Source organism: Camelina sativa, chromosome 9 (assembly GCF_030686135.1).
Source record: "Camelina sativa cultivar CO46 ecotype springtype chromosome 9, ASM3068613v1".
NCBI classification, from domain to species: Eukaryota; Viridiplantae; Streptophyta; class Magnoliopsida; order Brassicales; family Brassicaceae; genus Camelina; species Camelina sativa.
The window spans coordinates 33,742,790-33,770,689 of record NC_141888.1 but is presented as its reverse complement, the minus strand read 5'-3'; the positions used below and the strand labels follow the sequence as shown (position 1 = coordinate 33,770,689).

Genomic DNA, 27,900 nt, shown 5'->3' with positions numbered 1-27,900 from the left:
CTTAGCAACATAGAGATGCAACGTTTAGAAACATTCATATGAACTTGAAGCAACTTGAACCAGTCATTGTATTGAAATTACAAATCAATAATATTTCGAGTTAAGAGAAAACAAAATAAAAAAACAATCTTTATTTGTTATTTAATTATAAAATAAAAATAATTTTATGCAATAACATAACGATTAGTAAACCCACATTGGCAAAGACAAATTATTAAAAAAAAAAAAACAAAATGAAAAAAGATAATAATCTTATTACGCCTACATAAAACTTGATCATTCAAATTTAACATGTACATACACCATGATCCATACGTCATAGAAACAGATCATATCCAAATATATTTTCATTTGATTTAGAACATACACCATATAACAACTGTCAAAATTTTAGACTATGGTTATACGTTTTTTTTTTTGGCAGCGATTGTAGTTTATATGTTGTAATGTCTACATGATATAAATTGTGCATCTTTAGTCATTTTCGGAATATATTTTTCCAGATAAGAAAAAGACATTTTATAAGTTATCCAAACTGAGTAATATACAATCACAAAAATGGTTATTTTAGATATCTATCCTTATAACATACATGACATTTTTGACATTAATCCTTTCACTTATCCATAAATTTTTTTTTTCCCTTAACTCTTAACATTTATTTTGAAACAAATATAAAAAAAATAAAAAATCAAATGTTAGTTGTCAAAAAATCAAAATTTTCAACTCAAAAATAAAATAATGAAAAAGTCTCGTGGTCGGTCTGATTTCTCCGGCTAACTTACTTATAAGCTGACAAGTCTTTCTCTCCTTCCTAACTTCGTCTCCCCAACACAACAACACTTTTTCTCTCCCATTCTCTCTCTCTCTCTCTCTCTCTCTCTCTCTCTGTAAATATCAGATTTTTTACAATTAAAAGCTTTATCGTCGTCCATGGCGGCTAACAGATTCGCGACTCTGATCCACCGGAAAACAAACAGAATCACTTTAATCCTCGTCTACGCTTTTCTCGAATGGTCACTAATCTTCTTCATTCTTCTCAACTCTCTCTTCTCTTATCTCATCCTCAGATTCGCTGATTACTTCGGTCTCAAACGTCCTTGTCTCTTCTGCTCTCGACTCGATCGTTTCTTCCATCCTTCCCGTAAATCTCCTTCCCCTAGAGATCTCCTCTGCGACGATCACGCTCTCGAGATTTCTAATTCACAACAACAACGGTTTCGTGGTGGTCATCACACTCATTCCAAACCTGTTGTTCAAGAAGAATCAAACGGTGGTTTCGTTGAAGAATCTCACAAGGATTTTTTGGTTGGTGGTAAGATAAGTTCGTCACTATGTGCTCCGATCGAGTCTGATTTGGGGATTGTAGATTATCCGATCGGAGATGAAGGCCAGGTTTACAATGGTCTTAAGTTTCCTCGATCCATCTTCGTACTCGAACAAGAAGATGATGATAAAAATACAGGATCCGTGAATTTGAATCATTCTGAAACAGAGGAGAAGATAGAAGAAGAAGAAGATGATGATATAGATGAGGAGTTCTCGTGCTATGTATCAAGTTACGACTGTAACAAAGAGGTTATTACAGTAGAAGAGAAGGTTGAAGAAGAAGAAGAAGAAGAAGAAGAAGATGGAAACAAAGTGGATCTGGCTGTAGAGGTCGAGACTTCAGAGTCTGCACCTAAGCAAAACCTTGAGTTCTATATCGATGAAGAAGACTGCCATTTGATTCCTGTTGAATTCTACAAACCTAGCGATGAAGTTCGTGAGATTTCCGATATTAACGGTGATTTTATTCTCGATTTCGGCGCTGAGCCTGAATTCACGGCGGAGGAGGAGGTGGAGAAGGAAGAGGTCATCATCACTGCTGCTAATGAATCCAAAGCTGAGGAGGAGGAAGAAGTAATAATCACGGCAGCTGATAAATCCAAAGCGGAGGATGCGGTGACGACGAATCTAGGTAACATTCTTTGCGTAGCTTTAAACTGAAGTTTCTAACAATCTTGCCGTGTATTTGTTTGATGAGTTTGGTGAGTATATATTTGCAGGTCCTTCAACAGATGATTCGCTCCAAATGCATAACGACGACGACGACAACGACAACGAAACAGAAACAGATGCGGAGGTTTCTATAGGTACAGAGATTCCTGATCACGAGCAACTCGGAGATGTTACATCCCAACAACAACTCAATCCTAACGACGACGTTGACAATGATCATGGTAACTAATTTATACATACACAAACCTACGTTTTTGCATATGGTGTGTTCTGTTTTTGATTTGAGCGTTTCTTTTAGATGAAACAGAGGAGGAGGATACATTAGAGTTCAGAACAATAACAAACATCAATGAGGAACGGTTTCGAGAAACTCCTCCTTTATTGGAAAGATCGCATAGTCTACATAATGCTATGTTTCACTTAGAGCGAAGAACAGAATCGGTTGATGGTATTGAATGTTCTGAAGGAGGAGTTGTACTCACCGTGGACAAGTTGAAGTTAGAGTTACAAGAAGAGAGGAAAGCACTTACTGCTTTATACGAAGAGCTGGAGGAAGAGAGGAACGCGTCTGCAATTGCTGCCAATGAAACAATGGCGATGATCAACAGGTTGCATGAGGAGAAATCCGCGATGCAGATGGAAGCGTTGCAGTATCAGAGAATGATGGAGGAACAAGCTGAGTTCGATCAAGAAGCGTTGCAGTTGTTGAATGAGCTCATGGTGAATAGAGAGAAAGAGAACGCTGAGCTGGAGAAAGAGCTTGAAGTGTATAGAAAGAGATTGGAGGAGTTTGAAGCTAAAGAGAAGATGGGGATGTTGAGGAGGAGAATGAGAGATTCCTCTGTTGATTCGTATAGAAACAATGGGGAGTCTGATGAGAACAACAACAACGGTGAGGTACATCATGATCATAAGAACGTTGAAGGGGTTTCAGATTGGAAATATAGTGATAGTGAGATGGAGAATACACCGGTTGATGATGTTGTGCTTCGTCTTGATGAGTGTTTAGATGATTACGAAGGAGAGAGGCTTTCGATTCTAGGGAGATTGAAGTTTCTTGAAGAGAAACTCACTGATCTTAATAACGAAGAGGACGGGGAGGAAGTTAAAACGTTTGAGAATGGGAATGGGCATTTTCATGGTAAGGAAACAAACGGGAAACACAGAGTCATCAAGTCAAAGAGACTACTTCCTCTGTTTGATGCTGTCGATGGAGAGCTGCAGGAGAACGGGTTAGGTAACGGAAACCATCATGAAAACGGGATCGATGAATCGGAGAGTGGCGAGAATGTGACGATAGAAGAAGACGTGGATGAGCTTTACAAGAGACTTGAAGCTTTAGAGGCAGATAGAGAGTTCTTGAGACATTGTGTTGGTTCATTGAAAAAAGGTGACAAAGGTGTACATCTCCTCCATGAGATTCTTCAACATCTACGTGATCTGAGAAACATCGATCTTAATCGTGTTAAAGAGAACGGAGACATGAGTTTTTGAGTTTGAGTTTGAGTTTTGGGTTTGAAATTCACTCTTTGCATGGTGACAATGTGACATAATGAACAAAAACAATCATACAGGTATGTAACCTATCTCTGTTGACTAAAGAATATGTTTTATTTCATGTCCGTGATCACACTTTAAAAGATTCAAATTTGTTTGTTTGTAATAAGGTGGGAAAGTGACAGTGTTGCGTGGGATGGAAGAAACAACAAGGCTCTAGATGAAGAAGAAAACGCCAGAAAAAAAAAAGTCTCAGATAAAGTATTTTTAAGTATATACTTTGAGGAAAAAGTGTCAGATCAGAATGTTCGTCTCTCTTCGTGTTTTTTACTAAAAATTTTTGGTTTTATTTTTTATATATTGAAGTGTGTCAGTGTAAATTTCACTTTTTATTTTTTTATAATTTGGGGAGTGGTCTTTATGAGTGGTGGGTGGTATAATAGAAAAAGGTAGAATGATGAGAGTATGTGTGTGTAGTGTAGTGTAGTTAAGTAGTAAGGTGAGATATTGGTATAAAAAAATGCCAAATGCAAAGCTGTCAGTTTCTTTGGATGTTTGTGGCAGAGCTGGAATGATTTCAGCAAAGATGCCAACTCCAATGTGTACATATGTTTCTTTCTTTTTTTTTGGACTTTTCACAACATTTTTCGGGGGAGAGTTTAGAATTATTGCGTTTAGGTGGGGTAAGGAACCACTTCATTTGTAATCTTGTCTTCTTCTTTGGTTGAATGTAACTTGGTAGCTACTATTACGCTTTGCAATCACTCAGAGGAGAAAGACGAGTTCTTTGTCTTCTTTTGTTACTTTCAAATTTGGTCGTATGTTAAGTATGCTTTTGTGTCTCATATAGAGATTTTCACCAAAGAAAAGATTGTCATGGGTTCACCTGAAGGTTCTACTTTCAAGTTATGTTGAGTTTGGAACTGATTTGGTTACAAGCAACGAATATATTGGTTGGTACTTAGTACAAAACCAACTAACTTCATATAAATTTTAAGACGTTGGCTTTAAACAAAAAAACAAGTACGAAGTTTTAATAAGAATTGATATCCTTCATATATCAATTCAATATATGATTGTTTATATTTTCACTTTCATCAAAAAAGAAATTAAAAAATTGAATCAGAATCCTAAACGTTCTAAAACTTTATGTATCAATATACTACTACTGTATGTGGTTTTACATGACAACTAGCTAGCTTTTAGCTAGCTAGCTAACCCAAATCATGTGACAGTTAAGAGATTCACAAAGGTTTGCTCATATTATCACCAAAAAGTTAGTTGCTTTTAAGTTTTAATATACTCCCTCTGTCTCATAAAGATTGAAGTTTAGTATTTTACACACATATTAAGACATAGAGAATATATGATTATTTTTTCTAATACTTTTCTAATACTTTCTCACTTTTCCATTTTCCCACTTTTACATTCCATAAACTTTACAACATCAGTAATCATTAAAACAAAAATTTATTAAAAATATTCAAAACATCAATCTTTGTGAGACAAAGAAAATTCCCCAAAACTTCAATCTTTGTGAGACAGAGGGAGTATATGTTATGAACTGAAGCCGGAGCCTTTATAGTGGGTGAAGAAGAAAGTATATACTCCCTCTGTCTCACAAAGATTGATATTTTGGGATATATTTTTGTCCCACAAAGATTGATGTTTTGCAAACTTCAAGAAGTAATCATTTAAAATATTAAAAATTTTGAATTATTATTGGTTTATATTTTCTCTCTCTACCAAAAAGTAATTATAAATTAATTAACAAATAAAAACTAAAAATTTTCTTAATATGTGTGAAAGTCTCAAAACATCAATCTTCATGAGACAGAGGGAGTACTATATACTATACTAGTAATGGATCCGCGCTACGCGCGGTAGTTGGATTAAAGTGTATTATCAGTGTTGTTGCATATACTATTATGTTGGTATTGTATATTTATTTTATACTTTCGTTTTTTTTGTTAGATTTTGGTTCCATTGAAATCCTCTCTGTATTGATAGCAATGATTCCTTTTTTTTTTTGTTTTTCTTTTAAAAAACAATCAAATAAAGAAATTTAATACTAACAAAATTAAGAAACTCAATACAATCATAAATTACATATGTTTAAAATCGGTTCACCAAAAGAGAAGATCGAGAACCTAAAAATGATAAGAGAAGATCTATTACAATAAATTGACCTAAAGAGTTAAAAAAATATAAACCTGGTACATGAGATTTCTATTGAACAAAGAAGGAAACTATAAGATTTGTAGAGTCAAAACCTGAAAAGGAGAAGAGAAGCAAAAGGGAAATGAGGAAATCGTAAGAGTTGGAACAGTCAAGAAACGTATTACCCTTTTTTCCTTTGGCAGAGATTGTGAAAAAACGAACTAAACCTTTTGGATCTGGCACACAAGCGTCGAAGATTAAAAACCTGATGGAAAATAATAGAATTTAAATTTTTCGACATGTTATAAAATAAGAGAAGAAGGGTTAGGTAAGTGTTGATTTTCGACCATTAGATTGCATCTAATCAACGGTAGATATGTAAAATTTGGTGACTCATAGCTTAATGAATTAGCCAATGATAATTACAGAATTGCAATGTTGTTTTTTTTTTTGAGAAGATTGTTTTATATATGTTGTTAATATTTTGGTTGTTTTGAGCTTCGCTGGCTTGTGGTTGTTTTAAATATAATATAGTATGATGTAAGAAGTAATATATAATATATGAATTTGGAAGATGAAGCATTGAATCTGAAAACCAAAGAACCGGATTATTTAAGCTATTTTTTTGAATATTAATTGTACCATTGTTCATAAACTGTTTGCTATTTTAAATCCAACTGATTTCTCTCTTGATCCCGTATCAACGGATTTCTTTGCTTCATTCGATTAGTTATTATCTGAGGCATTTGTTTTGGATTTTGATGTGCTTATTATTTTTTTGGTTTTTGTATTTGATTTTGGTTGCTTATGTTGTTTTGTTTGATATTTGTAATACAGATATGTTTTGCGTTAAGTATAATTTATTTTCCTTTTTAAAAATAAAATATTAAAATAGGATTATTTGTATAACAAATTGCTCAATATGAAAATTAGTTATACTAAAGTCTAGAAAAATTCGAATGAGTTGGTATTTTGTCAAAATATGTAAATTGTTTTTTTTTTGGTTAAAACTAAATTAAATTTTAATGTGGGTATATGTATAATTTGACTAATTACAGTTAGTATTGTGTCGAAACTGTTTTTATTCAAAAATGTGTAAGAATTTTATTTTTTTTCTACCGTATATATGCATGTTGCTTTCTTTTTCTCCCAGGATCTTTTCAGCAACAGACCTTCATAGTGTACATGCTTTACTTTTATCCTTTTGAAAAAATTGCATTTCAGTAGAATAAACTGTTATTGAGCTGTGTTATAGTGCCGTATGTGTTATGTTTTATTAAATCTAAATTGCTATATGTATAGAATAAAATTATACATGTTTGAAATAAAATTACTTATTTTACTTTGATGGCAAGACGTTACATTTAAAACAGGTGAAGAATGCACAAGAAAGCAGGTGAAGAAGATATCGCTTTGCCTTGTACGATCTACAGAATCATGGCGGGGATGAACAATCTTGTCCTGTGGGAATCGATTTCGGTTCAGTGTGCCGATTACGTTAAGAACAACGTCATGGGTCAAAGCTACGCCACGGCTGTGTAGAGAGTCTCTGACGAAGCTTTGATCTTTGCCAAGACCGTGAAATTCTCCAGCAACTGCAAAGATATTTGGGTTCTTGATATCGAGGAGACCTTTTTGTCTGCATAAGATTGAGCTTTTGTTTCCGCGATCTAGATGTCGGTAGATATATGTTCAATCTTCGAAATACCATGGATTGGTGCAATATAGTTGGTGTCTTTTTTCTGTTTCCCCTTTAGCCTGCTTGTTAATGGACGAAAATATGGTTAAGGGACATGTTGAAGTTAGTGTGAATTAGTATTTTAAAACGTTACAGGATAAAACATATCACTACCTATCGGCAAACTGAGCAGTTGTTGTGAAGTCTAAATCTGAATAAAATTTGGTCCCAGAAGTAGCATTGAGGTAAAGTTCACCTGGTGAATAGCTTATCGTTAGTGGACATCCTAGTTTAAGATGCAGTAAAGGAAACAGTCTGAATTGTTGTGGGGATTTTAAATATCACATACCTCCAAATAACTTTGGGTTGACATTAGTAGCCAACAATATGTTAGCCCCGCCTTCTTTTTCCCTCAAAACCTTCTCAAGTGAAGTTGCTTGATCGTCAAAAGCAATGAGACGAACTTTCTCCCCGCTTCCAAACAAAAAATACAAGTGTAAAAGCAATAAAAAGGGTTAATATAAGAACTGTATTCAGCGTACACGGAAGTAGGTGTAAGTCAGAGAGGGTCAAACCTTTCAAGGGACAGGACTACTAACATCCTCTCCAAGGTCTCTGTGATTCCATTTCTATATGCCATGCTTGAACATACTTGGCCCATGACATCTAATGAGGGAGCAGAGAGGGAAAGTTAAGACGCAACCATGAGGGGGGACAATTGGTTAACTTGACAAAACAACAGAAGTGATTTTTGGTCTACAAAGGAAATTGAAGACGCTCACTCTTAATATTGTCTACATTTTTTTAGGTTGACCCATCTAAAAGCAGCGAGCTCACAGACTATCGATTATGGAACTGAGCTTCAAGAGATCTAATTAATATTGGAAGCAGGAAACATTGAAAGGTTTAAAAATAAGACAGACTTGGAAGATCAGTATTGGTGTTGGCAAGAGAAATCAACTGCTCATGAGTACGGAACCTGAAAAACTCTTTTGGGAAAATCCCAAAAGACTCATCAAATTTTTCAAAAACAGTAGTTGATATGAAACATATTGAAGTAAGCTTGAAACATGAGTTGCTTATGATGACTTCAAAGTCTAACATAATATATAGGCCCCCATCACGCAGCGAGTCTTAAAATTTTGCAAGGTGGGTAACATTGATCGAACCTTGGATGACACAACTCTAGAGGAAAAACACACAAATTAGATAACTATTCCTTAATCGAGGGAGTGGTAAATGAAATAGAGATGGAAGAAACCTTTTCGTCTATTGAAAACGATATTGATAAAAGGGTTTATTTTGGCCGTGTAATATCATATGCATAGTACTGTAGTACTTAGTACGCTGAATGATAACAGATGTGTAGGCTTAGGTTAACTCCTATAAAAAGTATGAATTACTCCTTAAATTAAATTTTTGTTTGTAACGATTAAAGTAGATGATACAGTGTTTGTTTGAAAACCATTTAAATGGATAATATTGAATCACAGTACTAATCTATTACAACGCCACGACAAAATGTTTACTGATTTTCTTTTTATATCGACTATTATAGATTGATTATGTTAAATTGCTAATACGCAACCAATTTATCTGTTACACATGTTTCTGTTGCCAAATCATAGTCATCTGTTTTGAAAAATTTATGGATTTAGCAACAAAGTAGCGACAATTTTTTCAGGTCTTTTTTATCCGCCACAATTTCTTTCCAAGTTTTTATCATTGACATGGACAATTTATAGTCTTATCATTGGTTATATATACAACATTTTTTGTGTGTGTGTAATATATATCTATAAAGCATAAAAATAACTTTTGGAATTGCAGTTTCTTAACCAATCCACTATTTAAAAAAAAAAATCTAGATCCACACTTTGTACGTTTTTTTCCAGTTAATTTATTTTGTTGCCAGTCTTAATTTATGTTATCATTGTATTCCATATCGGTATTGTGTTATTGTGAAGTGTGAATCGTTGCCACTTGCCAAAACCGTAGCCATAAAGTGACAATATTGTTTCAACTATACTCGATTAGTGAACTTCCCGACTATGACGCAACGATCCCTTTCATTTATTGGACGTTTGACTAATTTAACTGTTTGACTTGGACGTTTGAGTCAAACATAAAAGTAAGCCAAAACCGAGTTTTGAGGAAGATCGCATATGGCTAAGGCTAACTTATGGATCTATACCTCCTCCATATAAGCCCACTTCTAATAAGTTCGACTTCTTTTTGTTAGCAATATATTTTAGTTTTGCCAACTCCAAATTTTACTAATTATTCATTATACATGTTCGACTTTAATTTTTAAAAAAATCTGAATTGATAAACAATTTGTTATTATATCTTATTGCTTATGTTCTTCAGATGCTGCATCAGTATTCCAGACTACATCCTTTAATCTAGATGAGAAGTTTTTGTAGAACTGCAAAAAATAATTTCAAACATAAACCAATTACTCGAGGTGTTAACCGGATCTGAACCGGATAAAGATTGAACTGAAACATTTACCTTGTGAAACTCAAGGGTATCACCGCCGGTTTTCCTAAGCTCTACCACATGCAACGATGGCGCAACTTCAAACACCTATTAAATCGATGACCAAACCAAAACAGTTAGATAAACAACAGTATTCACCAAACCGGAGTGTTGTTATCACGAAACCCTATCTTTCTTCTTACCTCTGTAGCTACGGAGAGCTGACCTTTACGACCACTTTTGTCTCCTTTTATTTTTATCTGCGATTTTATCAAACAAATGTTTTATAATGTTGGAGCTACAAAGACATAATTTGACACAGACAAAATAAAGAAGACGAACAAACAAACCTTGTAGTTGTCTTTACGGACATTGAAGCCTAATGGCTTTGCTGTTTCTTCCATTTTCGACATTATCTCACTCGCAGATCGTTGAGATGTAAACCGCGTCTCTCTCTTCACAAGTTGCTGCAACACCAATAAAAGAACAGCTTTAGTTAGACTACCCCATATATGCATATGATAATATTAGACAATCGAAACAAATAGTAAGTAGAAAAAGAGTTCGTATGGCTTGCTTCTCAAACAAGTTTTCAAGACTGAACTCTCTTGAGCTAGAGATAAGTTCGAAAGCGTTCATAGATACCGGTTTCTCCTTCTTCTCTGTCACAAGACATTCCTATAGTAACAACACATGCACAGCAGAGTAGCATTAGTTGCTTTACTGTAAATGAACTACAAAGAATATTGGGAAAATGGCACGGATGGTTTTTTTTTACCTTGGAGTTACTGAAAGCAGCATCAACATCATCTATGGTGATGTCCTCATCATCTTGATCAAATGATGGCGGCTTGTATCCTTGCTTGAACCATTCATCTTCTAGTAACTCTGCAATACTTATTCTCTGCAATATAGACAGAAAAAAAGAAGTATTGTTAAGCTCTTCCACATTTTAGACCATTTGATCTTATGGTTGACACATCTCAAGTTATGCATTCATGTAAGAGGTGCTTACGGTTACAGGGCTGGGTTCGAGAATACGCTTAATGACTCTCTTGGCACCTGGAGAGAACCATGGTGGGCAGCTAAACTCAGCCTTGCATATCTGAAGTACACCAAAGATGAGATTAAGAAAGTACTGAGGAAAAGTAAGTAAGAAGAAGCAGAGGAAGAGAAAACTTACACGTTTGTACAATGTCATGAGATTAGGCTCATCAAAAGGCAAGTAACCAGCCATGAGCACATATAGAATTACACCACAAGACCAGATATCTGCTGCTGCTCCGTCATAGCCTTTGTCCGACAAAACCTGCCCGCAAGTTAAACAAATATGCCCTCGAAATTAGAGCCTATATATGATTCTATCTTTGGAGCGCATACAGAACACTTTATATGCTTTGCATCCTCCCTATAATCTGTTGGTGTAGGCGTCCGGCCTTCAGATTAGCGAATGAAAGAACATTAGAATCCATAATAGATAATAGAAATTTCAGATATTGGAGGAATTGTAAAAAGAATGAAATTGGAGAAGATGGCGTTATATAGGAATTGAAATACCAGAAATTGAATGACAAGTAGTGGGACTACTATTGATAGAGAAAACATTAAAGGAATGATTAAGCGGAACACAAAATTGAATGAGAAGTAGTGGGACTACTATTGAAAGAGAAAGCATTGAAGGACAGATTAGGCGGTTTCAGAGGTAAACCAAACGATAACGATAGAAGGGAGGAAACATGAAGACGAGGCGGTTGAGATCGCACAGCAGAAGACGGTGGAGAAGACATTCGTGCAGAAAGGGTTTATTTGGAGAACAAAGCAAATGGATAATGATATTTGGGCCCTGAGAGAAAATATGAACTGGGCTTGGAAACACAGAAGAAAGAAATAATCGAGAACGAAAATGGGCTAACTCGATTTGTTAAGGCCTTATTACACACATTGGTATGCTGAGGTGGCAGCACAAGGAATGAGCAAAGTCTACTTTATATATATAGATACTATGTACTTAAATTTCTAAAAATAATGGAGATCGAGAATTGTGACTTTCGGCGATCCTCTTAAAAGTTCCAGACGCTCATGTCATGTGCACTTAATTATGCGTCCAACCTTCCTAGATATACGTTTATCTATTTAAATCTCTACGTTTTACTGGTGCATGCCTACGATTCTGTGTCCACATATAATGTATATGTTCCATACTTCCATTACATGTTTGGTCAAATATATAGTTGCATAACTAAATGCATGATGTAACGAACTCGAGCTATACAATGATTTAAAATATGTGAAAGTGTAGTTAGTCTCTTAAGTCATTAACAATACTAAAATTAACATTCCATAACTTTTTTGGTGCTATACAGATTTGAACGAGAAAAGATATTAAAAGAAAACATTTACTCTTTTAAGTGTACCAAGAGAAACCAATAAAGCTTAAATAAAGTCCATACGTTTCATTATCAAAAAAAAAAAAAAGGGTCCAAATGGTTTCAACCTGGATTCCTGATTGTGCATAATAGTATTATCAATGACTTGACCCATCATCAGGTGTAGTACATACGGCCTGGTATAATGGGCTTAAACGGATGCATTAAACCAAAGTGCTAGACCGATAACATGGTTGAGAAAGATCAAACTCAAATAAGACGTTTATCTATTTTTGGGATACCTAAACATAAGCTAAATAAATTATTGTGAATGGTTTTTGTTTAATCGAGATTTGTCACTTTCGAGTTTCGGCGATCCTCCTAAAGTTCAGACTCTCATGTGCACTTAATTATGCGTCCAACCTTCCTCTACGCTTCTCTAATTTAGTCTTCTCGTAATTTTTTTTACATGCCTACGATTTTATTATGTCCACATATTATAACTGTTCCACTGCATTATTTGTCAAAAGCTGCATAGTCCCAAACCGCATAAATTTACATACTTTGTTCATTATACTGAAGATGGCTTTTGTTTTAGTTTGTTTTTTTTTTTAAGCTTTCGTCTTTTGTAAATTCATCATCTTCGTCCTCCTCCTCCTGATGTTTGTTTGTGATGTGATATGAATCTATGATGAGTGAGAGGTCCTCTGTTTCTGTTTCTCTGTTGTTGTAATGTATATATTTGTTGGCATTATGGACGGATTTGAATAAATAAATAACTAAATAATCTGAGATGAAATTTGAAATTTGATGATGGTTTGACCATACCAAACATATACCGAATGTTTCGGTTTATAATTTAATTATTAAGTTTGAACCAAGAGTGATTTAGTCAAATTGAAATAAAATTATATTTATGTGTTTGTATTTAGGGCCTTATATATGTAGCTGTTCAACTAGTTAGATTTAGTCAATTTAGCAAAGTAGAATCCACCGTACCATTATTATGAGCACTTAATTATGATGTGTGACATTTTAACAAACGAATCGAATCGATTATTCAAAGTAAGACGTACGTCTCCAACACAGCCACAACACGTTATAAAAGTTGTATTTTCACGGATTTATGGCTTCACTAGATTAAGGAACTTCGTAATGTTTTCCATCTTTTGGTTCTTTATATGTAGCAGCGATGCGAACATGTGGTTTTATAGTTTATACCTTGGGGGGTGTCTAATGAAAAATGCATAAAAAGCTGTTACTAGTTGGCTAGTGCTGTTTTAATTTTCCCCTAATAATAAAGATGCTGCTATTAATAAAAGGCTAGCTACAAAAAAATGTGAGGTGCTTGAAGGAAAATATAATGATACCACATCTTTGAAAACGATAGAATTGTGAGGAAACACGAGGAGAGTAAGGGTTGATCATAACAAAAAAAGAAAAGAAAAAAAAACACGAGGAGAGTGGACGAGACCATATATATATATATTTCCATGATTATGGAACTGCACTGCGGCTTCATGCTTCATGCTTACTTTAATTTGTGCAATTCCTTGACGAGAAAGAAATAACCATGCATATATATTCATATGTAATCAACACTTAAGTTTAGTACTCATTTCTTACTAACCCCTTGAGTCCTTGACTAAATGAGGGTTTTTTGTAAAAAAAAAAAAAAAAATTAAGACACTGTATATTTTGGTATTAGATTCAATGTACACTGTCTATTCTTAATTAGTTACCATATATGGACCATTAGATTGAATGATATATTTATGGCTACTGAATGAGAGACGTATCTGTAATTCAAGAATTATAAATTGTCTTTGTGGTATGTAACCACACAGTTTGGATTGGCTAGTGCGTTGGAGACTTTATGTGGGCAAGCTCATGGAGCTAAACAATTCGAGAAGCTTGGAGTCCATACTTCCACAGGGATCTTCTCTTTGTATATTGTGTGTATTCCTTTGTCTGTGCTATGGATTTACATGGATGATATACTCACGTTTACTGGAAAAGATCCTCTGCTTGCTCAAGAAGCTGGAAAATTTGCAACTAGGCTCATACCCGCACTCTTTGGTTACGCTACTTTGCAGTCACTTGTTCGGTTTTACCAAGCGCAGAGTCTGATTTTGCATATGATTATGAGCTCAATCTCTGCTCTTAATTTGTGTCCATGTTGTCCTCTGCTGGACCTTGGTCTTTAAGTTTGGGCTTGGAAGCCTCGGTGCAGCTATTGCGGTCGGGGTTTCTTACCGGTTTAACGTGACTGTGCTTGTATTATACATGAAGTTTTCCTCCAGCTGTAGTAGCACTCGTGCACCCATCTCCATGAGTGTGTTTAAAGGAATGGGAGAGTTTTTCCGGTTTGGAATCCCATCTGTCTCTATGATTTGGTAATATAAACTTCTCCTCATAACCAGTGCATGCTTGTTATTAAAAAATGTTAAAAATGATATATATATATTAGATGGTTACCTATACGATATGTAGATGATATCTATTTTTAATTGTTTATATATTTATATTATTTTGTGACTATGATAAATTCATATATATATATATATATAAATTATTTGATTGTTTGATACATTTTGTGTATAGTTTACATTAAATTCTATATAAATATAAATTGTAGGTGTGATTGTAAAAATATGGCAGAAATTAGTTATTTTTTTAGCAAAAAATAAGCAAAACATATGTAAAATATGAACAAAACATAAATAAAATATTTTTACGTATGTGTTTTTATAACATATAAAATAGACTCTCAAATATCATACCATCTATTTTTCATTGTCACATTAACATTTTGTTAGTTCATTAAAAATATATTGTCGTATAAAAATTTTAAACAAGTTTTCAATTTTCATATAGTTTTTTTATTTTACTTTCAAACATCTAATACATTATATAATGCTCTATTAATACAAATAAAAGATTAAGAAATATGAAATAAGAAGAATTAATATTGTTCATAAGAAATATGTAGAAAAGTTCTTTCTGAGCATAGATAATCACCGTTGATTTATCTGTGTTTCTATATATAGTTTTTTTTATTTAACGAACCAAACCAATTAGTTTTGATTAATTGTATCTGTACACTCTTTTTAGAAGATATTCAAAAACCTTACTCTTTTTAGTAAGTACCAAGAGCATCGATAAAAACCTAATTAGGTCCAATATATAAATTAATTGACATGGTGTTAGTATATACGGCCTGATTAAATGGGCTTAACGGATGCAAAAACTCGACCTGACAATTCAAAGAAGCCAAACATACTACTGTTTACGTTGATTTGACGATGAATTTAGAATATGACATTTGGATTTGGTATATTTTACCATCATATTCGACAAAAAAAGCATGCATGTGCGTTGAAAAACACACACACACACACACAAATTAACAAATAAGCGTGTGCCCGATTTGGTTTGATACCGTACCGTACGACTCTTTCAAAGTTTCTTAAATTGTTTATAAGTAGCATTTAGATATGCTAAATCCAACGCGGCGTTTAAACCATGAAAAAGGAAAATTAGTTTTGGTTGAAAACTTCGGCGAAATTGACGTTTTAGTTTTATTTTATGGCATAGCAAAACTGTAAAAAGTCTCAATTCCCACGTACCATTTCGATTGTATAAAGATCCAATGATTCTACTATTTTCTAAATCATCAGTTGTTCTCGAACCTCCGACCGAGTAAAATTGAGTTTATATAGTATTATTTTTATCTAAGTATCTTTTCATTGTGAGTTTCTAAAAAGTCTTCCAAATGATAGTCTATTGTTGTTCACATAGATTGTGTGACCTCTTTCTGATCATGCTGGCTACTAAGAATTTAAACATTCCAGCGAAAAACAAAGAAGATCATTCTAAAATCACTAAACCAAAGTTCTCTAGACCGATGACATAATTGAACTGCTAAAAACTTACGCAGAAAAGACCAAAAATAAAATAAAATCAAAGACGTTTCCCTTTAATTTTTTTGTGATACTAAAACTTGAAACTAATTACTATCTGTAATATGAGTTTCACATTTGTTAACATTGGTTTGTGGCAGCGTAGACAGAGAGATCTAATAGTATAAATTACATCGTAAATTGTAAGTAGTATTTAATGGTTTCATTGACATTTGTTACAACTTCTTTTCGGTGCATAGCGATACTAGAAAGAAAAAGACCTCTAAAAGAGTTGTTTGTTTGGTTTTCTCTTTTTTTGTTTCATTGACCCAATTAATTTTCAATATAGAGGAACACACCGATTACAAACCTAGACTGACTGCAAGACAGCTGAGCGATACTGTCCACCGTCTATATTACATCCAAAAATTAGAAACATTGAACTTCATTCATATTTAACCTTAAGAAAATAATAGTATATAGTACTTTTGTCCAGGAAGAGAAGACTACCTACAATTTTTGTAACCAGAAACTAATTATAGTTTTAGATATACGATACAAATTTTTGGTAATCAGTGAAAGGTTTTTGGCTAACCAAAAAAAAAAAAAAAAAAAAAAAGAAAGAGTTGGTAGGAGGACTCGTGTCTAAAATTACAAAATAAATAAATAAGTCAAGAAGAGAGAGGGGTGAAGGGGGACCAAAGCTTGACGGAACGAACCAAGTCAAGAGAACGCGTCTTGGATCTGCACTTGCACTTCCTTCACCTTTCATGAAAGGTTACTTTATCAACCTTTTCCCATTAACGTCATCTTTAGTGATGTCACATCACATATCATCTTTTGTTTTTGTTCCCGGTGATCTCTCATACGTATAAGATTTGATTTTTTGGTCACCATCTATATATATATTAGAAACAGTGAAACATTACAATAAATGCATGCTCCAACCATATCACCCACCACGTAGCGTGAAGAAAAGTCTATGGATATGATTAGAATCTATCTATATGATTAAGATGCATCCATTCTGATTTTAAGGTTCTTGCGAATCAAAAATATTCTGCGAGCTTTGGTTTGTGGAGAGATCTTAAAAGTTAAACCTAGGCCGCTTTAGTTGTGCAATGATGCTATGTGTACGTATTCGAAATACAATGGTTAAAAATTGGCATCGGTGCTACAAATACGATTCTCATATTTTCAATATTTTTTGAATTTGTTCACGTTTAACTTTAGATTTATATATTAACAGTATTCTATTTTTGTCTGGAGATATCTATTTACTTGTACATAAATCTTAATTTTTAAATGAAAAAGCCTTAACCTTAGAATTACGTTATGCTTAAGGTTTAACCAAAAAAAAATATGATTAGTTGTTTACCAAAAGTTTTTTTTTTCATTTAGTTTGGCTTAACCTGATAATGATATTGCTTTACTAGTTTGTCTGCCATTGAAACAAAAGCTTTTTACTTAAAATTCTATGATGAGGGTTGCACGTCTTTTTCTGCCAAACAAATATATTCTTCTACTTATTTGCGCGTATTCATTATATTGAGACAAAGTAGTTGAAGATAAAAACAATTAATATCAAAAACACTACCTTAAGGACCTTAACCAATAATCGATCATAATCAAAAGTCATTTAAAAAAAAAAGTTTATTGCTATGTTTTATATTGTCGGAGGAGTGACCAATTTTTTTTCGGGAACTAAATGATTTTTTCATTCTTTTTTTTCTTTATTTTGTAGTACAGTATTAAGTAATAAATCTCTTGTGATATTATTTTTTTCGCTTATATAAATTTAAAAGTTTTTTCATACAATCAGGCTACATGATCAAAAATTCAAAACTAAGAGTTCAATTTGATAAACAAATAATAAGATACTACAATCAGGCTAAAACTTTTAACTTTCCTGATACATCACCTTAAAAATAACATTTTTAAAAATGCGAATTTGGTTTGAAAAAAAAAAAAAAGAGTGGAAAGAAGACTTTGTTGACTATTATTCATCCTCGTGTCCCAAATCCTTAAAAAAAACACGAATTCATCCTTGACTTTGGTCTCTAAATCCATCCTTCCTCACATAACCTCTCCCTTTGAATCTCTCATCTCATCTCAAATTCTTTACTTTTCTAATAAAACCAAAGACAAAATCACATACTCCCTTCTTCTTCTTCTTCCTCAACCCATCTCCAAATCACAATCTGAGACGTCACCTGATCAAAACCCTTTCTTTACGCCACCGAATCACAATCAGCTTCTTCTTCTTCTTCTACTTTCTTGTTCTTTGTTCACATCCCCTAAAAAACCACTCTGTTGTTGCCTTTTTTCCATGGGATGGTCACTAATCATTCTCAAAAGAGCAACAACTTGGGCTTAACAAAGTCCATGAATTTCTTTCAGAACATCATCAAACCTTTCAAACGCAGCTCCAATCGAGGTAAAGATTCAAGCTTTTTCATTTGTGTTTGTTTTAGGGTTTTGTGTAAATTGATTTGACTCATCTCTTCTTCGTTGACTTAAAAAAAAGGTCTTGAAGATGATATTGAGCGTATTGCTGCTTTGGAGCAAAAAGTTTTCTCTTTTCAAGTTTTAGTTTCCGCTACTAGAGATTTTCATCCGACCCATAAGCTCGGTGAAGGTGGATTTGGTCCCGTCTACAAGGTAACTGACCCCAATTCTGACATGCCCAGATCTCAAAGTTTCCTTTTTTAGGTTTTGCAGATCACATTAGTCTAGTGAGTGTTGTAATCTTGTCTCAATTGTATTATTGTGTTAGTTTTTGGCTGATGAGATTGATTGGTGTGTAATAGGGAAGATTACCTGACGGGAGAGACATAGCAGTGAAGAGACTAGCTCAAGCTTCAAGGCAAGGCAAAAACGAGTTTGTCAACGAAGCTAAGTTGTTAGCTAAAGTCCAGCATCGTAATGTAGTTAATCTTTGGGGTTATTGTACACACGGTGATGATAAACTCTTGGTTTATGAGTACGTTGTGAATGAGAGCCTCGACAAGGTCCTCTTCAGTAAGTTATCTATCTTCTCATTGTCTCTTTTGTTGCTACTGCTGTATAAAAGTATGAATTATAATGCAAGAAGGCGTTTTTAACATGTTTTTGTTTGTTCCATTTCAATGCAGAGTCCAATAGGAAATCGGAGATAGATTGGAAGCAGAGGCTTGAGATCATAACAGGCATTGCTCGAGGACTTCTCTATCTCCATGAAGACGCCCCAAACTGTATCATCCACAGGGACATTAAGGCTGGCAACATTTTGCTGGATGAAAAATGGGTTCCTAAGATTGCGGATTTTGGGATGGCCAGACTCTATCAGGAAGATGTAACACATGTCAACACTCGAGTAGCAGGAACCAAGTATGCTTTCTCTTTCGTTAACAATTCAAAGCTCATTTTACGTATTCGTTTTACTAAATGTCTCATTTGGACTCTTTTTGTTTGTTGGTGTTTCATGGTAGAATGTTTATTAACGTTCACTGCTTCTTTCTATTTCTTATGTGCAGTGGTTATATGGCGCCAGAGTACGTTATGCACGGGGTTCTATCGGTTAAGGCAGACGTATTCAGCTTTGGGGTTTTGGTTCTTGAGCTTGTAAGTGGACAGAAGAACTCGAGTTTTAGTATGAGACACCCTGACCAGACTCTTCTTGAATGGGTAAAGCCTCTAGTCTCTCTGGTCACATACTCCAGCGTAATAATGTAATAGATGCTAAAAGACTTCCTGATTCTGTGACACAGGCATATAAACTGTACAAGAAAGGCAGGACCATGGAGATAGTTGACCCGGACATAGCAGCTTCAGCTGATCCGGACCAAGTCAAACTCTGCGTTCAGATTGGTCTTCTCTGCGTTCAAGGTGATCCGCATCAAAGACCACCCATGAGACGAGTATCTCTACTTCTCTCGAGAAAACCTGGACATCTAGAAGAACCGGATCATCCTGGTGTCCCCGGATCTAGATACCGCCGTCGGACGCGTCGTTCCTCAACTACAGCAGCATCACTTGGAACAATGTCGACCACTGGTTCCAGTACAGATTCTTTCGGTTCAAACCTGAACACAAACACCGGAACCGGTGGTAGAGGTACCCCCGTATCTTCAAGGACGTCGACACGGACTCATGCCACTAGAAGTGCTGGTCAGAGTTCTAGCTCAGATCCTCACGGTAAAAGACCTATGAGTTATTGAAGTACATAAAGTCACAAGGTCCATTGTAAATAGCGAGCAATCTATATTTTCATTTTAAAGTAAATTATGATTTTTGACTGCTGTAGTGATTTAGCTTTGTAGTATGATTTGTCATATTATAGGGAAAAATATATATATTTGATTCATTTGTTACATTTTGTATATTAGAATAAATAACTCGTCCCATTTAAAAAAAACACTATTCTCTTGATAATTTTGACAGTGACCATTAACTGATATTTTACATTAGACAGAGTAATTGGTTCATGCTGAACAATGTGGTTTAATTATGGAAATGGAACCTGCAGCTACCATTTTGTGTTTTCTGAAACCAAGTCTTGACTTTTAATTTGGCTTGGCCTCGAAGATCAGATTAGAAAACCAAATCAACACATGTACTCACTCTAGGTTCGCAAATACTCTTACCTGTTCTGCTGTGCTCGTTCTTCTTGCAGAGTCCTCGTCCCGACAATGGTAACAAGGCAGAAATTATGTGCAACGGTAGAAGACAGCATCAAATTATACATATAAACTCTACAATCCACGGGAACTTTTTATATAGGTTTAGAACTGAAGAGAGATGGAATTATAAAAGAAATCTAGATTCAACAATATTAGTCAAAAGGTACATACGATTTACCAAAGCTAGATTTGATTCACAGACTTACCAAACCAACGTCTAAAACTATTAACTAAAGAACATAAACGCATAGATGACAGGCCCTATTGTCTTTCACCTACTCCTTGTCTCATTGTTTACTCTCTTATACCCTTCTCTTTTTCTTCACTGATATCTCTTTCAATTCTTCTCCTTACTCATACCATCATCATACCTCTGCCCCAATGTGGTTATGCTGCCCTTCCTTTTGACAGCAGGAGCAGAGACTCTTGATTTCAGAAAGGCTTGACTTGAGTTGCTTTGCATCGTTAAGACTAAGATCCTCTACATAGTCAACAAAGGCATAAACTACACCACGATTCTCAACTGTTTCAAGCTCTTCTCCAAAACCTTGGATTTCAACACTTTGGAGAGTGTTCTTTACGGGATTGAAGTAGAAGACATAATACGGTTTACAAGTATATCTCATACACAAAACAATGTCACCTGTAGCAGTCACTCCAGCAACTGAAAACTTGCAGGAACCAAGGACTTCATTCTGCGGCAGAGTGTAGACATATCTCACCCAGTCCTCTGTCTGGACATCCTCTAGAACCCACAAACACAACTCAACCGTACGTCTTCCACCAGCATAAGCACAATTGCAATTGATCACACCTAACTTACCCTTAAAGTTGAGCAAACTCAATCCACTAGGCTGCTCTAGATGATCACTAAGGCATGCTGCGACAATAAACTTGAACTCCTCAGACCTAACATCAAAGCGAACTATCACAAAAGATGGTTCCATAACTGTTTGAACTAAGTAATACAAAACCCCATTGATGCATATCCCTGCATTGGAGCAACGATGATACGGAGCATAATAGATACCCTCCTTATCCCTCCATTTGGGTTCACCAGATGATCCTCCTAGTGTTAGAACGCTATGAAAATCCAAAACCTTGAATTGCTTATCAATGGGATCAAACCCTAAAAAGCCTCGAGAGTTGCTGTACTTCCTGACTACTAAGCCATCATACATTCCGGTGATAGGGTTACAAATCAAAGGCTTGTCCTCATCAATGACCCGCACAAAAGGGAAATAGATCAAACCTGAGGCGTAGCTACAAATGTATTGGCTCACGTCTCCTGAGAACTTTGTATGATAATCTAAAAGAAGAGACTTCTTGTTCTGTGGCTGAGGCGACGAGAAGAAGAGCCACTCGTTATATCTATATCTTTCGACGGCAAACAAGAGACGAGGACGAGCCGAGGACCTGGCTAGGAAGAGCTTCTTGAAATCTGGACTGCCAAGCGTAGACGCCCAGTGCTTCGACAAGGTACGAAACCTTGCGACTGACTTCGACGGCAATCTCGTGAATATCTCGAGAATTAGATCAGTTGGGATCGATTCCATGTTTTTCCCTCTTTCCATCGGACTCGCCGGAGTTCGTGATTGTTCCGCCGGAGAAGGATTTAGGGTTTTTTTTTTTTGTTTTTTAATTAAACTCGTCGGAGACTGAGAGAGTAATAAAAAAGTTAGATAGTAAAAGATAAAAAGAGACACGTGTCACCTTCTCCTTCCTCTGACTCTGTGGTAAAGTGTGCTTTTTATCATCTTCTTCGTCCTTCACGTACAAGCTTGTTTGATTCTGTGCAGATTTCAAAAAATGGTGTCGTTCAAGGTCTCTGTAGTCGCCACTTCGCCAATCGATGGCCAGAAACCGGGAACTTCTGGACTCCGTAAGAAGGTTCGTCGTTTTCTCTTGTTTTCAACAATCTGATCCGATCCGATGAGATTTGAATTTGGAAGATTTCCGAAATTACATGTTGTACTGATGCAGCAACGTAGTGACGCTTTGGACTGCGTCGTTCTCTGATGGATTTCGTTATGGTTGGGTCTAATTTGACAGGTGAAAGTGTATAAGCAACCAAATTACTTAGAAAATTTTGTTCAAGCGACGTTTGATGCTCTTACTCCTAAGAAAGTTAAAGGTAGATGTTTTGTTGTTCGTATAACTTTTTTTTTCTAGGGCAGATGACTACAAAGTTTGATTTAAGAAGGTGTATTTGTTTAATAACTTGTGCAGGTGCCATACTTGTGGTTTCTGGTGATGATCGTTACTATTCAGAGCAAGCTATTCAGGTAAATAAGCTTTTACTACCATTCGTTATACTGTATATCCTCTGAATGATGGCAAAACTACGTTTTGCGTTAGCATAGAAGTAAAGAGTATAATTATACAACTTTGATTCCTACCTGGAACAGATTATAGTTAAGATGGCAGCGGCTAATGGTGTTAGACGTGTGTGGGTTGGTCAAAATGGTCTGCTATCAACTCCTGCTGTATCAGCTATTATTCGTGAAAGAGTAGGGGCTGATGTGAGATATCTTCCTCTATCCTCTTACTAGTTAATTTTTCTCTTGGGTTGTTTCTCATGTAATGACGTTATGAGAAACTAAGCCGAGTCTGCAATTTCAGGGATCTAGAGCCACAGGAGCGTTTATATTAACAGCAAGTCATAATCCTGGTGGCCCTACTGAGGTCAGTTCTGTTTTTTGTGCTTATTCCTTCGATACACTCAATTGGTATTCTGTGAATCCTTGCATCAGTTTAGTAAAACTATCTGTTCGTCTCTCTGAAACCATTCACAGGATTTCGGAATTAAGTACAATATGGAAAATGGTGGACAAGCTCCTGAATCAGTAACTGATATGATTTACGAGAACACAAAGACAATCAAGAAGTATCCAATTGCGGAAGATCTGCCTAGGGTATCTAACATTTCTGAGTAAACGCAACAGGTAGATATTTCTGTTATTTTTCATCATCTTTTTTTTACTGGTCTTATTAATTAAACGCAACAGGTAGATATTTCTGCTATTGGTATAACCAGCTTTGAGGGACTTGAAGGAAAATTTGACGTTGAAGTTTTTGATTCTGCAGATGACTATGTTAAATTAATGAAGTAAGTATTTCCATCTTTGTATCTGAGAGAACAAATCATAAATTCTAATCCCTCTAGTCTGGTCTATGTCTCAAGCAGAATGGTTCCAGAATTTGCGCTCTGAATGATTAAAAGAATGCTTTCGTCTCTTCAGGTCAATCTTCGACTTTGAATCCATCAAGAAATTGCTATCGTCTCCAAAATTTACGTTCTGGTATGTAGCTTATCAACATCCTTTTGAGTTTGTTTGCATGTATAGGCTCCTCCATGTCTTTAATGTTTATTTCTCATCGTTCTATGAAGCTTTGATGCATTGCATGGAGTGGCTGGAGCCTATGCACACCGTATCTTTGTCGAAGAACTAGGTGCACAAGAAAGTTCGTTGTTGAACTGTGTACCAAAGGTATATCATTTTTTTTTCTAATCAGGAAATAATGTGTCTTATGATTTTCACAACACGAAAATTGTACAGGAGGACTTTGGGGGAGGTCATCCGGATCCCAATCTTACCTATGCTAAGGAGCTAGTGACACGCATGGGATTGAGTAAAACTGATGATGCCGGAGTCGAGCCTCCAGAGTTTGGCGCCGCTGCTGATGGTGATGCAGACAGAAACATGATCCTTGGTAAAAGGTAGCAGACTCATGTACTTTTAAGTGAGAACACAGAGATGTAGAGCGGGTATACCACTCTTACCTTTAACCAAAAATATCTCTTCTCCGCAGGTTTTTTGTAACTCCTTCGGATTCAGTTGCCATAATTGCTGCAAATGCTGTTGCGGCCATACCATACTTCAGCTCTGGTTTGAAAGGTGTTGCAAGGTATGCGTTCTTCTTCTTGTTTGTTCTGGGTCATAGATTGAAAGAGCTGGACTCTGGTCTCATACATTTTTGCTTATTAGAAGATTGTACAATATTTATCTTCTCATTTAATTCTCGACTTTTTCACATTTGTATTTCAGGAGCATGCCAACCTCAGCTGCCCTTGATGTCGTTGCAAAAACCTTAGGTTTGAAGTTCTTTGAGGTACATGTCACTGTGTGCAGCTTCTATTATCTACTGCAATTACGTAACTTGGTCCGTTTTTTTAATATATCTATCTTCCAGGTTCCAACAGGCTGGAAATTTTTTTGCAATCTTATGGATGCTGGGATGTGCTCTGTATGTGGAGAAGAGAGTTTTGGAACTGGTTAGTTTCTGTTGCTAGATCATCCATGTCTTAAAACTTTAAGAACCGTACACAGCTCATAAACAACCTTTTTCCTCAGGTTCGGATCATATCCGTGAGAAAGATGGAATTTGGGCAGTTCTTGCTTGGTTATCCATACTGGCTCACAAGAACAAAGAAAGCCTTGAAGGGGATGCAAAACTCGTGACGGTTGAAGACATCGTCCGCCAGCACTGGGCTACTTATGGCCGTCACTATTACACTCGATACGACTATGAGGTAAAACTGAAATTTTCGTTATTGGGTTATAAACGAATACCATTTACTAATTTCTAAATATTTCATCCATAGAATGTTGACGCAACTGCAGCTAAAGAACTCATGGGGCTCTTGGTTAAGTTACAATCTTCACTTCCGGATGTCAACAAGTATCTCTCGCCCCTTGTTTTCAGATCCAATCCTTTTTTTATTTGAATGACTTTTCAGACTCCGGACTCATGTTCTTAGATAACTGGTCAGGATTATAAAGGGAATTCATCCGGAAGTGGCAAACGTTGGAAGCGCAGATGAATTCGAGTATAATGATCCAGTAGATGGCTCTGTTTCAAAGCACCAAGGGATCCGATACTTGTTTGAGGATGGATCACGACTTGTAAGTCAATATGTCTAAAATGAATTCATAAACACAGAATCAAGACTTGGTGTAGTAGAGCTAATCGGGGTCTGATTCTCTTGTCCATTGAAGGTGTTCCGTCTCTCGGGCACTGGCTCGGAAGGAGCGACAGTAAGGGTCTACATTGAACAGTACGAGAAAGACACCTCAAAGATTAGCAGAGATTCTCAGGATGCTCTCGCTCCTCTGGTCAGATTCAGATACCTTATCGATCTTTGTCATGTTTGTTAATACCAAAGGCTAAACTGTGTTATTGGTGTCTGGTTATTCACTTGCTTTAAAGCTGTCAAAATTGCAAGAGTTCACCGGGCGATCATCCCCAACCGTCATTACATAATACAGCTTTCCCAAGATGATGTCTCCGATACAATACTGTTCTTATAACTTCATTTCGTATGAATTACTCGAATGATACGATATTATACAAAATTATACGTCTATACAAACAAAATTATACGTCTATACAATAATGGAAAATATATTAGGCTCGCAATAAAATCCTAGCTTTGTTCCAACTCCCCAAAAGAAAAAGAAAAATGTCACTTCATCGGAGCATGTGTGCCAGATGGTAGCAAGAGGAAAAAGCGATCCAACAATAACTGATACCTAATACCTGTGGGGTGCGGTGTACACAAATAGATAATGGACCCGAGAGAATGTGATGGCAAGCTAGAATTCAAATGTTTATTAACTGTCTCGTGAACTAGACCAACCAAACATTCCGAGAGGTCTTTTACGCCTGTTAAGTTATTGGTAATACAAAACCGCGAGATTAATTAACCCAGGGAAAAAAAAAGAGATTACAAACAGGAGTAGTATAATCTTTGTTGAAAAGATAAATAAAGATGAGCACTTACAGACTTACAGTATTTGGTTTTAATATCCAAAAGACAAGAAAGAAAGGCATCATTACCATCAAAACACTCCTCCCAGTTTAGGCATTCTTCCGTCGTCCTTTCTCCATATTTGTTGTCTTTTACTTAGCTTTTGTCTCAACAATGACAAATGATTTAGCTAACCATCATTTTCCAATATAAAGTTGATTGTTAGCTATGTTATACATTTGGGTATGTCTCTTGGTTCTATCTATATTCAAAGCATCGAGTTTAGTGTAAGATCACATTTTTTTGTAATGATGTTATGTATATATATTTTGTAATCCCCTTTTTAATAAAAGGGAAGTACACGACTTAAGTTTTGTAGACTTTATAAAAAATATAAATGGTTACAAATGCATACTAATAGGTTATATATAAGATATATATTAACCTTGTACTCTTTATAAGATAACTCTTTATATATAAATAATAAATAATAAATTCATAAATCGTGGAGTATATAGATAATAAATAATAAATCCATAAATCGTGGAGCAAATATATCATGAAAATCACAACATAGTTATTTCAAATGATCTTCTTTTTAATAAAAGAAAAGTACATAACATAGTTTATATTATTTATATTATAATATAAAATAAAGAGAAGTACACAATATAGTTTATATTATAGTGATTAAATTATATTATTTAATTTAAAATTATAATCGCGGAGTTATTTCAAATGATCTCCTTTTTAATAAAAAGAAGTACACAACATAGTTTTTGTAGACTTTATATTTTTAATTAATTATAAATGATTACAAATAGGTTATAGATAGGTTATAGATTAATTCATATATTAATGGCTACACCTAAATATTAGGTGCAACCTTAATTGGAGATATTCCAAATTGATAATTGATATATTAATGGTAATAAATAAAATCATGGATCTTTCAAACTGTATTTTTAGAAGATTTTAGTCATATATCAAGTTGTTTCCAAAGATCTTTAAACACAATATTAGAAATTTACTTTCCACAGATTTTATTGATAAACCATAACGTTCAATAAAAATTAGGACCATGCTAGAGCACAGATTGAATTTTGTTTTTATATTATAATTTTAAGACTTACAAACTCAAGCACGAGTTAAATTTTTATATACTCTAGCACGGAAGCTACTGGACACACTCTAGCAAGGATTAATAATTTTATATACTCTAACACGGGTTAAAATTAACAATATAAGACTTACATAATACATTTACATTTCATGAATAATATTTATAATAAAAATTATTTGCATGAGTTGCATTCAAATAATATTATATACAATTACATATATAATATTTTAAAAATAATAAAATGTATTTCAATCCATGCTATAGCACGGATCCTAGTTT

The 27,900-nt window shown here is 35.0% G+C and overlaps 5 protein-coding genes across 18 annotated transcripts; 3 read left to right on the top strand and 2 right to left on the bottom strand.

The window, feature by feature from the left end:
- Positions 1 to 693: 693 nt before the first annotated feature.
- Positions 694 to 4,309, top strand: LOC104712631 (myosin-binding protein 2). Of its 2 annotated transcripts, none has more exons than XM_010429562.3 (4): positions 694 to 1,960; positions 2,049 to 2,222; positions 2,300 to 3,575; positions 3,669 to 4,309. In XM_010429562.3, exons 1-3 carry the CDS (start codon positions 934 to 936, stop codon positions 3,493 to 3,495), a joined length of 2,397 nt encoding a protein of 798 aa, XP_010427864.1. In that variant the 5' UTR covers positions 694 to 933; the 3' UTR covers positions 3,496 to 3,575; positions 3,669 to 4,309. The 2 variants fall into 2 exon arrangements, with proteins under 2 accessions (XP_010427864.1, XP_010427865.1); XM_010429563.3 differs by having other exon boundaries at positions 705 to 1,960; positions 2,309 to 3,575.
- Positions 4,310 to 9,686: 5,377 nt separating this feature from the next.
- On the bottom strand, positions 9,687 to 11,604 carry LOC104712630 (CBL-interacting serine/threonine-protein kinase 9-like). Its single transcript, XM_087465881.1, has 10 exons — positions 11,475 to 11,604; positions 11,198 to 11,253; positions 11,001 to 11,126; positions 10,833 to 10,955; positions 10,596 to 10,721; positions 10,389 to 10,495; positions 10,168 to 10,285; positions 10,021 to 10,077; positions 9,851 to 9,925; positions 9,687 to 9,764 (listed from the first exon to the last, which is right to left on the bottom strand). The coding sequence occupies exons 1-10, from the start codon at positions 11,602 to 11,604 to the stop codon at positions 9,687 to 9,689; spliced, it is 996 nt and encodes a 331-aa protein (XP_087322007.1).
- Positions 11,605 to 18,057: 6,453 nt separating this feature from the next.
- LOC104712629 (cysteine-rich receptor-like protein kinase 43) lies at positions 18,058 to 20,481 on the top strand. 2 transcript variants are annotated; one of them, XM_010429561.3, is made up of 6 exons: positions 18,058 to 18,522; positions 18,613 to 18,746; positions 18,896 to 19,106; positions 19,220 to 19,454; positions 19,601 to 19,751; positions 19,835 to 20,481. In XM_010429561.3, the coding sequence occupies exons 1-6, from the start codon at positions 18,420 to 18,422 to the stop codon at positions 20,282 to 20,284; spliced, it is 1,284 nt and encodes a 427-aa protein (XP_010427863.1). In that variant the 5' UTR covers positions 18,058 to 18,419; the 3' UTR covers positions 20,285 to 20,481. The 2 variants fall into 2 exon arrangements, with proteins under 2 accessions (XP_010427863.1, XP_087321232.1); XM_087465106.1 differs by having other exon boundaries at positions 18,181 to 18,522; positions 18,901 to 19,106.
- A 366-nt stretch (positions 20,482 to 20,847) lies between these two features.
- On the bottom strand, positions 20,848 to 22,421 carry LOC104712627 (F-box protein At3g57580-like). The gene has a single exon (XM_010429555.3). The coding sequence runs from the start codon at positions 22,318 to 22,320 to the stop codon at positions 21,112 to 21,114; it is 1,209 nt and encodes a 402-aa protein (XP_010427857.1). The 5' UTR covers positions 22,321 to 22,421; the 3' UTR covers positions 20,848 to 21,111.
- A 68-nt stretch (positions 22,422 to 22,489) lies between these two features.
- LOC104712628 (putative phosphoglucomutase, cytoplasmic 2) lies at positions 22,490 to 26,172 on the top strand. Of its 12 annotated transcripts, none has more exons than XM_087465100.1 (18): positions 22,490 to 22,636; positions 22,799 to 22,880; positions 22,947 to 23,031; positions 23,155 to 23,268; positions 23,369 to 23,431; positions 23,542 to 23,691; positions 23,755 to 23,855; positions 23,989 to 24,048; positions 24,138 to 24,237; positions 24,307 to 24,467; positions 24,560 to 24,655; positions 24,796 to 24,859; positions 24,941 to 25,022; positions 25,102 to 25,280; positions 25,353 to 25,429; positions 25,521 to 25,653; positions 25,747 to 25,863; positions 25,958 to 26,172. In XM_087465100.1, exons 7-18 carry the CDS (start codon positions 23,851 to 23,853, stop codon positions 26,009 to 26,011), a joined length of 1,128 nt encoding a protein of 375 aa, XP_087321226.1. In that variant the 5' UTR covers positions 22,490 to 22,636; positions 22,799 to 22,880; positions 22,947 to 23,031; positions 23,155 to 23,268; positions 23,369 to 23,431; positions 23,542 to 23,691; positions 23,755 to 23,850; the 3' UTR covers positions 26,012 to 26,172. The 12 variants fall into 12 exon arrangements, 9 of the variants coding, with proteins under 9 accessions (XP_087321226.1, XP_010427858.1, XP_087321225.1 ...); XR_015566102.1 differs by having other exon boundaries at positions 22,512 to 22,636; positions 22,976 to 23,031; positions 23,542 to 23,661; positions 25,509 to 25,653; XM_010429556.3 differs by having other exon boundaries at positions 22,512 to 22,636; positions 22,976 to 23,031; positions 23,542 to 23,661.
- The last annotated feature ends 1,728 nt before the right edge of the window (positions 26,173 to 27,900 follow it).